The 15807-nt window shown below is 41.8% G+C and overlaps 1 protein-coding gene across 1 annotated transcript in view; it reads right to left on the reverse strand.

Moving 5' to 3' along the window:
* Positions 1–14120, reverse strand: part of GTF2F2 (general transcription factor IIF subunit 2) — a 160781-nt gene extending 146661 nt beyond the window's left edge. The window contains exons 1-2 of the mRNA XM_046028132.1: positions 13910–14120; positions 730–803 (exon numbers count right to left, since the gene is read on the reverse strand). Of these exons, the coding sequence (XP_045884088.1) occupies positions 730–803; positions 13910–13975 (140 nt within the window). The 5' untranslated portion in view covers positions 13976–14120. The remainder of the gene's footprint in view (positions 1–729; positions 804–13909) is intronic.
* Positions 14121–15807: the final 1687 nt, after the last annotated feature.

Raw genomic sequence — 15807 nt, forward strand, 5'->3', positions numbered from 1 at the left:
CCAGGAAGACCAGTCAGGTCAGCCCCAAACAGAACTGCCCCACAGAAAAATAAACAAATAAAATGGTTTTTTATTCTAAACCACTAAATTTTGGCCTGCTCTGTTATGAAACAAAAGCTAACTGATAAAGAGGAAGACAGTGATGACAAATTAGAGCTATTTCAATGGAGTAGCATGCGTGAAAATTTGATTAGAGCTGGGTTAAGAACCAATGGACAGAGTGGAAGGTAAGGCCCCTGGCTGATACCAAGTGAGCTTTGGAGGCCTCCTTTCCTAACAAGACCATTTCTTCAACCAGGAAACTACACCATTACACTGCTTACCAATGCCTCTACAGGTACACATGGTGGCACAATGACAAAAACCTTTCTACTAAAGCACTTAATGGGGTGCATCCAGTTACTCCCAACCCCAGCATACCTCTTCAGAAGATGTGGAGATGATGGAGGGATGAGGGAACTACGTACTCTGCTGCTTCACAGCCAATAAACCTAACTTTATATTTACACCTATCACTAGAGAGGGGGTGTGTGTGTGTGTGCGCGCGCGCATGCACACGTATCTATATGCATATGCACATAACTCCTTGGAGTGCACCTAACCATTTCTTGACATGTCTTAGCATACTCATTACTTCTCCTTTTCCAGGTACATTCTCTATCTGAAAAAAAACTGTTATTACACTTTAAACCACCTACAAAAATTTCAAAAAACAGCTTTTTAACTTACTTGGCAATCCGCAGTTTCCCAACTTCACCTCTTCCAGGGGCTTTAGCCCATTGTTGTGACAAATATTTAGGAACCTAAAAAAAAAATAAAAAAACACTAGTAAGTCTGTGCTTTAGATGCTAACAAACTTCTTAAACATAAAATGATATACTGCTTCTATTTTACTTCCTGCCTATAGTAACTGATCATTGAGTATCACTTCCTTTATACATTTTGCACTATAAAGGATACTAAGAAATCATTTTAAATTTCAAAGATCTTAAAGTCAATGAAGCTGGTGACCCAATATTAACACTAGTCAAATATCTTAACAAAGTGTTAACTTACGTTCCCAAACAAGTCCAGTGAAAGTTCAGACATGAGAAAGGCTACCAGAAGAGGTTTCTCAGAGGAGTAGAATACTCTAACATATTATTTATAGATACCACAAAGTTTAAGAGGATTTCAAAAGTCAAGTTTTACTGTAAGATAATAACTCAGACCAATGATAAAGGGTCTGCTGAAATAAATGATTAAATATCACAGCTAACATTTATGTAATACTACTTTCCTGACACTGTTACGAGTTTCCATATATTTACACATTTAATCCTCACATCTCTATGAGGTAGATACTGTTAATTACCTCATTTTATAGATTATGAATCTGGGATACCCGGGGATTATATAAGTTAGCCATGATTATATAATGTGCAAATGATGGAACCCAGGCAGTCTGGGTTCCAGAAGGATTTTAATTTCCCAAAAGGTTAAGAGACTAGATGCTGAATCACTAGTATTTCTTCTAAGAGGCAGTTTGAACTGTGGAATCAGCACACACCTTCGAGGTTAGCCTATTGTGAGGAATGAAATACCACATACAAAGCAGGAAGCATAAAACCTCACATATGGCAAGTACTCAATGAGTGTCAGGGGTCACTACTATTTCCCCCAGCAATCTTGGAATGATAATATGAACATCAGTGTAGAACTGAGTCAGAGCTTCCAAAGCTGGAAAGAAAAAAAAAAATTCTATTTACCAATTTTCATTTGCAAAAAGAACCACTTGGTTATCAGTCAAACAAATGGCACTGCTTTGTTTAGATACAGTAAAAAAAAATCACGAATAAAAGGTTTAAAAGAAAATTCTAATGGTGTTTCTTCAATTATGTATGCATACTTTACACCAAAATTGAACACTAGTCATATTCCCTAATAAAGCCCCTAGGAGAAAGATGGTGTCTTTCCTTCATCATATTCCAAGTTACTGGTTCAAATGGGTCCTCTACACATATAGACAGCACAAGACTTTCTCCCTGTCAGTAGCAGTATCCCTTCCATAATTCGTATTTCAAGCAATCACACTAACCACTAACACTTCCTGGCTCTCTCCTCAGTACTTCAACAGTTTTTCCATCCCTTCAAATCACTGACTCTAACATCTCTGCACTGTTCTCTAGCTGTGTATGTCCCGTCTTCACATCAATCATTCCCTTGCCCTTACTTCCTTCATCATGCTGGCCTAGCAGAACCATTATTAATCCCAATTAAAGCCAGTCTCTACTGCTACTTAATTAACTGGTTTGATTTGATCATGTTACTTCTCCACACTGTACCTGAGCAGCTGGAGAAAAGTTCACAGTGATGCTAACTAGTCTCACCTGAAATATATGGCTACTAACATCAAGTAAGCCCTTCAAGATGCTTGGCAATTGAACTCCATCTCCCTAACCAATCCATTCTCGCGCTACAGCTGAATTACAAGTTCTCTTCACCTCTCAAGCCAACAGTAGCACCTCTTCTCCCTTCTCTTTCTGTGCTGATAACCTAACTTCTCTACCAACTAGGGAACAAGGATCAAGAGAACCTCTACAGCTACCATGTTAGCCACAGCTGAGGCCTTTTTCTCTGACTTCCTCTAAGAACAATAGATGAACAATGGTCAGTCCCTTCACTGTGCACTGAATTTCTTCCCCCGTAGTCTAATCAAGGACATCTTTTCTTCAATTCTATCATTTTTCTCCTCTTATCTACTTAATCATTCCCCCATCAGAATAATGACCATGATGATGACCACCAACACTACAGTGTTCACTACATGTGGCAGGAACACTCTTAAAATGGCTCCCAATGATCCTCGTCCCCTGATATTCACAGCCTTGTGTAATCACCTCTTCTTGAGAAGGGGATCTGTGACTTGCTTCTCATCAATACAACATGGCAAAGGTGATGGGATGTTACTCCCCTTCCCCTAAGGCTAGGATTCATTTGTTTATTTTTATCTTTTGGCTACAAAATTTGTCCAAGTCTTTTTAAATGGCTTCCACACCCAACATGTGGCATGAACTTACAACTGTGAGATCAAGAGTCATATGCTCTACTGAATGAGACAGCCAGGTACCCCATTTCCTTCCCTTTTTTTTTTTTTTAAAGATTTATTTGAGACAGAGAGAGAGAGAGCGCGCACACAAAGATGGAGAGGGAGAGGGAGAAGCAGACTGCCTGCTGAGCAGGGAGCCCGATGTGGGTGGGGCTCCATCCCAGGATTCTGGGATCATGACCTGACCCAAAGGCAGACACTTAACCTACTGAGCCACCCAGGCGCCCCTATCTTTTTTTTTTTTTTAAGTTTTTATTTTCATTACCCAGTGCTCATCACACAACATGTGCACTCCTTAATCCCCAACACCTATTTCACCCATCCCCCTATTCACCTCCCCTCTGGTAACCATCAGTTTGTTCTCTGTCAGTTTGTTCTCTGTCCTTAAAAGTCTGTTTCTGGGTTTATCTCTCTTCCCCCACCTTTGTTCACTTGTTTTGTTTTGTTTTAATTCCACATATGACTGATATCATAAGGTATTTGTCTTTCTCTGACTTACTTCACTTAGCATAACACTCTAATTCTGTCCATGTTGCTGTAAATGGCAAGACGTCATTCTTTTTTATGGCTAAATAAGATTCCTCTGTGTGTGTGTGTGTGTGTGTGTGTGTGTGTGTGTACACACCACATCTTCTTTATCCATTCATCAACTGATGGACATTTGGGCTATTTCCATATCTTGGCTAGTATAAATAATGCTACTACAAACATGGGGTGCATATATCCCTCTAAATTAGTGTTTTTTCATTGTTTGGGTAAATACCCAGTAGTGTGATTCCTGGATCAAAGGGTAGCTCTATTTTCAACTTTCTGAGGAACCGCCATGCTGTTTTCCACAGTGGCTGCACCAGTCTGCCTTCCCACCAACAGTGCAAGAGGGTTCCTTTTCTCCACATGGGATGTTACTTCTGTGATTCGGTTACATAAGACAGAAACTTGTACCTTGCTTCTCTTGTTTTTTCAGTCTGCACACTTTGATGAAGTAAGCTGTCATGCTGGGGAGGCCCAGGTGGCAAGAAACTAAGGACAGGCTCCAGTAAGTAGGCAGGTAGGAAGCCTAGGTCCTGGGTCCAATAACCTCGAGGAACTGCATTCGGCCAACCACATATGCTTGGAAACATTCTTTCCCTGGTCACGACTTCATATGAGAATTCAGCCCTGGCTGACACCTTGATTGTAACCTGTGAGAGACTGTGAAGCAGGAGACCCAATTAAGCCATGTCAGGGCTCCTGATCCACCAAAACCATGAAATAATAAATGTATGTTGTTTTAAGCCTCTAAGTCTGTGGTTATACAGGAACAGATAACTAATACATTACGTGACAAGCATTCTTCCAATGTTTTAAATATATTAACCACTTTATCTTTACACAATCTTGTTATTTCCTCCAGTTTGCAAATGAATAAACTGAGGCACAAGAAAATTAGCAAATTTGCCCAAGGTTACACACCTAGTAAGAGCAGAGTCTATAACTCTTTCCACACACTGTTCCATTTTTCTACCTCTCTTTTCAGCAAAGCTTTTTTTTTTTTAAGATTTTTTTTAATTTATTTACTTATTGACAGACAAAGATCACAAGGAGGCAGAGAAGCAGACAGAGAGAGGAGGGGAAGCAGGCTTCCTGCTGAGTGGAGAGCCTGATGCGGGGCTCGATCCCAGGACCCTAAGATCATGACATGAGCCAAGGCAGAGGCTTAACCCACTGAGCCACCCAGGTGCCCCTCAGCAAAGCTTTTTGAAAGCTGTCCCTGCTGCCTGACTACAGTTCCTCTTCTGCCATTTTGTTTTACTCTAGACAGGGCTTCCTCTCTACCACTCCACTGAAAATGATGACCTAGTTACCAAATATCTCCACACTGCCAAGCCAACTTACAGTCTCATCTTCCACACTTATCAACAATATTTGAGAACTGTTTCCTCCTCCTTCAAACACTTCCTTCACTTGGCTTCAAGTTACCACAATCTCTCTTGCTTTTCCTCATAGTTCTCTGGATTCTCCTTTATGGTCCCCACACATCTAGATTCTCATCTCCCCAACCTCTCACCTGTAGAGGGTTCTGGTTTCAGTCTTCAGACCTCTTCTCTCCTCTACCTGCACTCAATCTTATGTACTCTCATCCAGCCTCTGACTTTAAATACTGTATAATAACAACTCCCAAATTTAGAGCAAGTCCAGGCTCCCCCCCTTAAGTTCCAACTTATATAGCCAATTGCCTACTTAAGCTCTCCATCTGGATATTCAGTGGACATTTCAAACTTAAAATATCCATAGGAGAACTCTAATTTCTCCCTCATAACCTGTTCCTCCCACAATTTTCCATAGCTCAGTAAAAGTCAACTCCATTTTTCCAGGTACTCAGTCTGAAACTTTGTGCGGTTACCCTGAATAGCTACTTTTATCTCAATTCCACATCCAACCATCTGATATATCCTATGAGCAACAACTTCAAATTATACCAGGACTCCAGCTCCTTCTCACCCATTCCAGGGTAACCATCCTAGCCCAAGCCACCATCATCTTTCGTATAATTGTAACAGCCTCCAGATTTCCTAACTTCCGCTCTTGTCCACGTCCAGTTTATTCTCAAGAGAGCAGCCTGAGTCATCATCTTTTTTTTTTTTTAAAGATTTTATTTATTTATTTGACAGAGGGAGAGATCACAAGCAGGCAGAGAGGCAGGCAGAGAGGCAGGCAGAGAGAGGAAGAAGCAGGCTTCCTGCTGAGCAGAAAGCCCGATGCGGGGCTCGATCCCAGGACCCTGGGATCATGGCCTGAGCCGAAGGCAGAGGCTTTAACCCACTGAGCCACCCAGGTGCCCCCAGAGTCATCATCTTAAAACAGACGTCAACTAATACTATTCTGCTCAAAGCCTTTCAGTTTACTTCATAGACATCTACATAGTGCTTACTACAAGCCAGGTACTTTTCTGATCACTTTACAAACATTACTTCACTTAATCCTCATAACAACTCTATTATTAACTCAGTTTTTAAAAAATTTTATTTATTTGAGAGAGGGAGAGAAAATCTAAAACAGACTCCGCACTGTGCACAGAGCCCAATGCAGGGCTGGATCCCACAACCAGGAGATCATGACGGAGCCGAAACCAAGAGGCAGCTGCTCAACCGAGTCACCCAGGCACCCCTACTATTATCCCATTTTTGCAGATTAAAAAAATGAGACCAAAAAGTTATTTGCCTAAGGTCTCACAATTACTAGCGATGAAGCCAGGATTCTAAACCAGGCAGTCCAGCTCCATAATCACCATGCCATTTTGCTGCTCTAGGACTACTCCCTCTCCACGTCACTCAGAGTAAAAAAATCCCATGATGTCTTACGTGTTTCAGCCCCCTGCTCGCTCATGGCCTCATCTCCTACTACTTTCTCTCATTCACTTGACTCTGTGAACATTCCCAGCACCTCATATCTGAGGGCCTTTGAATTGCTTTTACTTCTCTCTGGAATACTCTTCACCCCAGATATGTGGAAAGCATGCCCCCGTAATATCCTTTAGGTCTCTGATCACACACCACCTTATCAGTGAGGCCCTTCCCCCATCCTACTTAAAAGAGCATCCCCAGGGCACCTAGGTGGCTCAGTTGGTTAAGAGACTGCGTTTGCCTCAGGTCATGATCCCAGAGTCCTGGGATCAAGCCCCACACTGGGCTCCCTGCTCAGTAGGGAGCCTGCTTCTCCCTCTCCCTCTGCTGCTCTGCCTGCTTGTGTCTCTTGCTCTCTCTGTCAAATAAATAAATAAAATCTTTAAAAAAATAAATAAAAATAAAACAGCATCCCCAGCTACTTACTACACATTTGACCTCATTCATGTTTCTTCAGAGCACTTACCATGGGCTATATATATGTTAGTTTACTGTCTATTCTCCTTCCCCCATTAGAATGTAAGCTGCAGGAGGCAGGTATTTTGTCTGTTTTGTTTACTGCCATATCCCTAGCACATCTAGAATAGCCTGGCACGTAGCAGGAGCAGTTATTTTAATGACTGGATACTGAGGAAACATTAGCTAATGTTAATGTAGTAACAATGATGACATTATTGAGATACATCCAGGATACAGAATTTAATTTTAATAAACCTCACTGCATTCTCAGAGAAAAACCTTATTTCAGAGATCTACCTCAAGGGGTAAGGAAGAGGGGCACCTGGGTGGCTCAGTGAGTTAAAGCCTCCGCCTTTGGCTCAGGTCATGATCTCAGGGTCCTGGGATCGAGCCCCGCATCGGGCTTTCTGCTCAGCAGGGAGCCTGCTTCCTCCTCTCTCTCTGCCTACTTGTGACCTCTGTCTGTTAAATAAATAAAATCTTTAAAAAAAAAAAAAGGGTAAGGAAGAAAATGCCAATAGTGGAGAGCATCATCTTCCAGGCTGCCTGCATCCACTTACTGCTAGTTCCTGGAGATGCTATTAAGATAAAGGAGAGACAAGAATATTCTGGAGCACTAGAACTCTTGAGAAGATCACACTTCTTCACTACATTAACCAAGTCAAAAGAGTCTCTGATCAAACTACTAGAGATGACAATTTAAGCCACCAAACAACCAGAAGTTCAAAGTGAAGTCTATATTGTACACTAAAACAAATTTAAGAATCAAATTCACTATAATAAGTTGTACCTAACACAAGCAACTGAAAACTTACAAAAAAAAAAAAAAAAAAGACTACGCTCTAGAAGTTAATTGATAAAAATAAGTTTGGAACTCATACGACATTATCATCATTATAATAAAATTATAAATTCCCAGGGAAGCCTACCAGCTTATATAATTCAAAAGGTTGCCAAAATACTATACTCTTTCAATGAAAAACTGAATACATTTAGGATAGCGTGTCAATCATATAAATATAACTCTCTATACCAAGAGCTATTGAAGTGAGCTTCCCAGAAGTTCCAATCCATTAGCATTAAGTCTGAAAAAAGGGAGGGAAATGAGGAAGAAAAACTAATAGCATTTATGGTCCTAAGCCTCCAAAATACTATTCTGAATGGCTGATTTTTTTTTTTAGTTTAACTATTAGCTTCTTTTTTTTTTTTAATTTATTTTCAGCATAACAGTATTGTTTTTGCACCACACCCAGTGCTCCATGCAATATGTGCCCTCTCTATTACCCTCCACCTGGTTCCCTAACCTCCCACCCCCACCCCCCGGCCCCTTCAAAACCCTCAGGTTGTTTTTCAGAGTCCATAGTCTCTCATGGTTCATCCCCTGAATGGCTGATATTTTTAATTGAAATGTTTTCTTTTATTTTTTAATAAAGTTGTATATATTTAAGGTATACAACATGATGACCTGATATACACAGTGAAATAGTTACTACAGTCAAGCCAATTAACATCATCTCCTCACATAATTACTTTTTATAAGAACACCTGAATTCTACTCTTAGTAAATTTTCCCAAAACACTCATGTGAACATGTCACTTGTGAGATATGTGTTGTTTCCACTGTCTCCATATTCATTAAAGAAGATCAGATGGAGACAAGATATTAGGTACCACAGGGGATGTCCTCTCAGATTTCCAAAGACAGTAACAGAAAATGACTCACTTAAGCATTACTTCCGCAGGGAAACTTCCTTTGACCCTCTAGACTACATCAAATTCATTATCCACACTGACAGGAGACTATTCCTGGCTTCAGTGTCCAGAGAGATAAGTCTGTAACTGCTTTTGTTAGGACTAATATTTGATGGATGCCTGTCTCCCTAGGTAGACTATAAATCCCAGTTCACAGAGACGGGGCCATGTCTGTTTCAACTCACCATAACATACTCAGAGCCTGGCACAATGACTGACAATCACTGAAAGCTTGTGGGATGAATCAGTCCACACACCCGTTCATATACGGCAGGCAGAGCAGTAAGGTCAACCATGACTTTGAAGCTAAGGTGCTAAGATGATATGTACAGATGTTACTCCCCTGAACTTCTGTGCCAACTTTGCTTCAGCAAATATCCAGTTCCCTAACTACTAGTCTCCAAACCCTGTTTCTCCCAGAATACCAGCAAATTAAGGGCACTGTAATGGACACTGTGATGTCACATCCAAGTCCCCCTTTACGACTGAAGATCTTTTTCTCCCAGCTGCTGGGAGTGTGGCCACAGAGAAACCTTTGCTGTTAGCCCCTTCCGCAATGACTTAGCTGAAGAGAGGTGATGTGGGAATTGGCTCCTTCCCTCCCTCTTCTCTTTTTTTTTTTAAAGATTTTATTTATTTATTTGACAGAGAGAGACAGAGATCACAAGTAGGCAGAGAGGCAGGCAGAAAGAGGGAGAAGCAGGTTCCCTGCTGAGCAGAGAGCCTGATGCGGGGTCGATCCCAGGGCCCTGAGATTGTGACCTCAGCCAAAGGCAGGGGCTCAATCTACTGAGCCACCCAGGTGCCTCTTTTCTTTCTTCTGGCCAAGATCACACTCTTTCTAGGGCAAACCACATACAATGATAGGTCAACATAGAATATACCTCACCCCAAATCAGGACACCTGGAAAACTCCCTGTGGAATCATCAAACCCACTTACCAATCCTGTTTAAGTCTTCTTCTTTCCACAGGTGATGATCCCGGAACACTCCCTAATCATCTAAACCTAATTATCTCAGAATCAGCTTCCTGAGAAGCCCAGTCTGTGACACGGAGCTTTTATTCCCATGTTTTCTTGAAGATCACCACATGGAACTGAAGAGATCCAAGGTCACAAAAATGAAGTCCCCAGGAGCACCTGGGTGGCTCAGTCAGTTAAACTTCTGCCTTCGACTCATGTCATCTCAGGGTCCTGGGGCTGTCCTGCATTGGGCTCTCTGCTCATCAGAGAGTCTGCTTCTCCCTCTCCCTCAGCCCCTCCCTCTCACTTGTGCTTTCTCTCTCAAAGAAACAAAGAAAGCAATGAAGTCTTCCTGCACCTCTGTTTCCCAGAGAGATAACTCATGAAAGAGACCTAAGCTGGAAAATCTGTAACACTATGAGATAAAGGATGTTAACTAAATTTTCTGTGGTAATCATTTTGCAATCTATACATATTATACATATATCAAATCACTATGTTATTCATCTTAAATATACAACGTTAGAGGCACCTGGGTGGGTCAATGGGTTAAAGCCTCTGCCTTCGCCTCAGGTCATGATCCCAGAGTCCTGGGATCCAACCCCGCATCCGGCTCTCTGCTCAGCCGGGAGCCTGCTTCTCCCTCTGCCTGCCTGTCTACTTACGATCTCTCTGTCAAATAAATAAATAAAATTTTTCTTTTTAAAAAAAGCTCATTTGGATCATCAACCTCTTGTAGATTTAAGATATTCAAAACCTCAGAAATGGCATTTTATTAAGCCAGAACTGGCACTGGACATTCTGAGATAGAATCTTCTATATTTGCTTTTTTCTGAACCCTCTACTTCTCCCCAGCCCTTCTGGGAAGTTTTTTCCTAACTAATCAACTCCATAAGATCTTCTTAAATGTCAGCTTCTCCATGAAATCTTCCCTGTTCCAGCCAGAAAAACAACTAGTTTCCTGCTCAAATGCTCAACGATCTTACATGTATATTACACCCTACTGTATTTCTCCTGTTTTATACCTTTCTAGTGATGGAATTAATAAAATATGTACAAGATGGCCCATAAACTTTGAGATTCTTTTAGAAGAAATTTACATATTTTGCAGCAAAAGAACCTCAAAGAACAGAACTCAAAGTATTATTTATAATGAGAAATTTGGGGTACTCTGGGGGGTCTCCTTTTTAAAATTTTTTAATTTAAAGATTTATTTATCTATTTATTTGACAGAGAGAAAGTACAAGCCAGGGGAGCTGCAGGCAGAGGGACAATGCAGGCTCCCCACTGAGCAAGGAGCCTGACATGGGCTTGACCCCAGGATGTGGATTATGACCTGAGCCGAAGGCATATGCTTAACCGACTGAGCCACCCAGGTGCTCCCACACTGAGAAAGACGAACATATAGAGAAAAGATGTGAAATCAGTACATAATTCTGTTCAAAAATTCTGCCTGGATAAGAACAAAGATATACCTCCTAATACGTTATATTTTAATATCATGCAAAGAAAGCCAAAAATTGGGGCGCCTGGGTGGCTTAGTGGGTTAAAGCCGCTGCCTTCGGCTCAGGTCATGATCCCAGGTTCCTGGGATTGAGCCCCGCATCGGGCTCTCTGCTTGGTGGGGAGCCTGCTTCTCTTCCTCTCTCTCTCTCTGCCTGCCTCTGCCTACGTGTGATCTCTGTCTGTCAAATAAATAAATAAAATCTTTTAAAAAAAAAAGAAAAGAAAAGAAAAGAAAGCCAAAAATTGACTATTACAATTTCATGTTGTCGTATAATTTATTCCTATAATTCAGAGATGAAAATCCAAATATGCCCCTGTATGGGCATGAAAATCACACTGGATCCTAAGTCCACTGCAAATGAAACAAGTTCAAGTTATCTGACAGCTATGCAAATCAAACCCCGTAGTCTACTGGGTCTCTAATGAAGCAGAAACAAAAGTTGTCAAATAAAGAACAGGAGTGGACTTTAGGGCAGAAAGTATTTGCTAGCAATTCTTGTCATCTTTCAGAGATAAATCTGTCAAAGAACAAGAACTGGCCAAGAATGTCCTTTTAAACCCTGGAAAGATCTATCTGTGAGCGTGTGCGTTTTTTGTTGTTCTTTCTGGTAATACTTAAGATTAGAAAAAGAAGATATACTGTATGCCAAGCTGGTAAGAAGAAACAGTGATACTGTAAACAGTAAACAGTCTAACAACTACCTTTACAAAACAAGAACAAGTCATCAGCTTGAGTTCTTTTCAAAGAGATAAAATGTCTTCAAATACCACACATGAGAAAACACTAAAGATTTTAACTTCATTTTATTTTTTAACTTCATTTTAGGTTATATTCTTTCACATTCTCACATAGTCACCAAATCCTGACAACTTTCGCTGAAAAAGTTTCCCTAACCCCCTCCCTGCCAGACTTCATTATCACATCCTATGATGCTGTGATAATTTTCTAATTTTGACTCTGGTTATCTTCCTCTCAAGCTTTTTCCCCCTTAATTATTTGCATCCTTGCCTTACTCAAAACCCTCACTTGATGCAGACTAAAGTTAAGACATCCCCATTTCATAATATGATAATATGAGTATATGGTCCCAAACTTTTTTTTTACACAAACCCTCTGCTCTAAGCATAATAATCTCCTTTGTCTTCCAGGAAACACCATGTTAATACGCATTTTCAGTCTTCCATTTCTTTTCCACTCTCCATAATATACTATGTTAATGCTTCTGTCCACCCACCCAACTGTGTACGGCAAACAATATTTACTGAACATTTATTGTGCTTCAAGAAGTAATGCAACATCTCAAGTTCCACCACTTTTTCAAGTTCTTTCAATCTGCAAAGGAATTCTCCTTAATGATTCTCCTCCATTTGGCACGCAATAGGAGAAATGCCTTAGGAGAAATTTACCCCAGTCAGGTCATACTGATATAGCCGTGAGAAGTCAAATGAGCGCCAGAGAGTAAAGCTGGGGTTGAAGAATAATAAATAAGAGATCATTCATTCATTCATTCCATATCTGTTGACCAATTACCATGTGTCAAATACAATTCTGGTTGGGATAGGCAAGGATCCCATTCTTATAGAATGTGAGTGCACCCACACTAGGGAGGAAGAGGTAACTAACACTAAAGACATGAACATACAATCACTTTAGACTGGAATGAGAGCTTTGAAAATGTAATACAAGTTTGACATGACAGCAACTGATCATAAGGGACCTCTTTTAGAAAGGTGGACAGGAAGCGCCCCCCAGATTTAACTAATGAGAACTCAGCCACGTGATAAGTTAAAAAAAAAAAAATTTTAAAAAACCCACAAAGGTCCTAGTTCAAAGACTGCCATAATCACATTCTGAACATAAATGTCTCATGAAACTCCCCTAAGAGACAACACTCCTTGATATGAAAAAGTTGAGCACAAAATACTGTGCTCACTCAGGGCTAATCAAGATTGCTGCCTTTCCAAAAAAAAAAAAAAAAACCACAAAACACTCTTAAAGAACACTCCAGGGGCACCTGGGTGGCTCAGTGGATTAAGCCGCTGCCTTCGGCTCAGGTCATGATCTCAGGGTCCTGGGATCCAGCCCTGCATCAGGCTCCCTGCTCCGCAGGGAGCCTGCTTCCTCCTCTCTCTCTGCCTGCCTCTCTGCCTACTTGTGATCTCTCTCTCTCTGTCAAATAAATAAATAAAAAATCTTTAAAAAAAAATAAAATAAAAGAACACTCCAGTTCAATGGCCTCTCCTTCCACGAGTTCAGAGCTCTCTCAGCTATCCTGAGAACTTCAATAAGAGCCATCAATCTAAAAGAACACGTTAAGGGTACACAGGGACCCGTTCTACTTTCTGGCCGAGAAGACTGTACAGGTAGCAGATACTCAACTTCCTTCTATAGACTCACGACTGAAATCACTTTCACCAAAAGGAGACACAGAAATATTCTTCAATCTGGGATAAAGTACACCACTCAAGTCGGAGAACATCAGCACTGGACTCCAGAAAAAAACGCACATGGGGGGGGGGGGGGCAAAGGAATCCGTTCCAGGCAGGTTCGGACTCAAAATTGTCTCAAAGACTGCGTCCCTCAACTAACTGCCTCACCTGCAAACTAGTCTGTCTGCACGACTCCTGCCTCTGAAAATATGTGTAGCTCTAAGGAGACAGTCATAGAGAACTTTAAAAGGTTTACGGAGTGGGACAGTCTCAAGTCACTTAAACTACTTTAGGTAAGAGGAGCGCACGCCGGAGCCGCACGAACACACCTTGACCAGCCACACTCCGGTGTTCTGTTTGGCGCCGGTCAGGTCGAGTTCCCCACGTTCCGCCATGGGTCTGTTGCGGGTGGAGGCGAGCGGACCGGAGCAGCTGCCCGAGAGCTGTGGGCCTGCGGTGCAAAGGACCGGAGAACAGTGTGTGCCTCTGCCAGAGACGGAATAGGAAGAAACCGCGTCCACCCGCCAAGACACAGGGAATCCCCGGAAAGAGAAACACGCCGCTGGGAGGCGGGAACTGCGCCTGCGCGCTGCCACCGTCGGGACGGCACGCCGGGCCGGACAAACCTCCTAGTTCTGCACTTGCTTGAGTGGGCGTGGTTTATTGTAGCTGGTTGTGTCTGAGAGATCAAGACATAGGGTAGGATGAAAACAAAATGTGCACAATACATTTAAAGACTAGGTCAGCATAAGTGAAGACAGGCAGCGTCAAAACAGAAAAATGGGGTTCAAAGAGACAAAAGCTGTCAGTATGTGTCCAACCCTGGCCAAGAGAGAAGCAACATTTTTGAGGACAGGGTGGGAATAATAAAAAGAGTAAGTGAATTTTAGCACATATGGGCGCCGGCATCAAACAGTGTAGCCCTGGGAATACTAAAAATATGCTGTTTGTAGACCAGGAAAAAAAAAAAAAAAGGGTGTCTCAGGCGACAAGCTATCCTGAGCACTTCCAATTAAACACGCAGAGCACACTCCTTTCAGACTCCAAAACACAAACGCGGAGTCCATATAATTAGATCAAGGACAGTAGAGCTGTAAGACAAACCTGATCATCAAACTCCCCCGGCTTAAACAGTTTCCTCTTCGTCTTCTTGCCTCTAGCATTAAATTCAATTTTCTCTTCGAAGGCCCTCTCAATATGATCCCTGCCACTCAATCTACACATGGAACCACACGGAACTGTCAGACCTCCCGCAAACACATCGGGATATTCGCCCTCAATTACTTCAGAGTCTCTGCACACTGGATGCTCTTTACTCATAGATGGATGCCGTATTCCCCCCCTTACTCTCCTTCTCACCCTGTCCTCTGATTGGCAAATTCCTACTTGGGTTTCAAGACTTAAGGAAATGTCACTTCCTAGGAAACCTTTTATTAAATTCCCCAGAGGAAGTTGGTTTTTCTTCACATCACTGTGTGATACTTATCACCCTGCGCTACTATATACATGTTTACATGCTGCCTTTGCTTTCTAGGGCTCCTCCTAGGTGGAAACAGTGTTTTATTCATTTTGTATCCACAACAGCTAGCACAGTACTTGACACATTGTCAGATTTCAATGGGCTTTAGCTGAATGAACATTTGCTGAAAGAGAAACAAAGAGCAAAATGTAAGAATGGTATTGAATCAAGCATCACTACCATGCACGTAATCCAGGAAAATCCATGTCTGCGCAGCATAGAGCCAGAAAAAGTTGTCAGGTTTCTGTGATCAGCTGAGAAAACTAATAGAAAAGATGGGAGACCGAGCATGGGTTGAAAAGGAAGGTTACATTCTTGGGTCACAGCTTACAAAAAGGCCTTAAAACATATAAAGGGTGAAGAGAGCTTCTTTGAGCTTTGATCAAACAGAAGGAGTAAAATGAAATACGAGACCATAAGGAAAGGGAAATAATGTAGCCTGGAGCACCCTAGTAATGGACTTTAAAGGATTAAGGGTGCCTGGGTGGCTCAGTCGGTTAAATGTCTGCCTTCGGCTCAGATCATGATCCCAGAGTCCTGGGATCCAGCCCTGCATTGGGCTTGCTGCTCTGCAGGGAGTCTCCTTTTCCCTCTGCCTCTCCCCCAAACCAGCCTGTGCTTTCTCTTGCGCGCGCTCTCTCTCTCAAATAAATTTTTTATAAAAGAAAAAAGACCTTTGATCTTTGATCATGGGAAGACTTAAAATGA

This window comes from Meles meles, chromosome 14 (assembly GCF_922984935.1).
Source record: "Meles meles chromosome 14, mMelMel3.1 paternal haplotype, whole genome shotgun sequence".
Taxonomy (NCBI): domain Eukaryota; kingdom Metazoa; phylum Chordata; class Mammalia; order Carnivora; family Mustelidae; genus Meles; species Meles meles.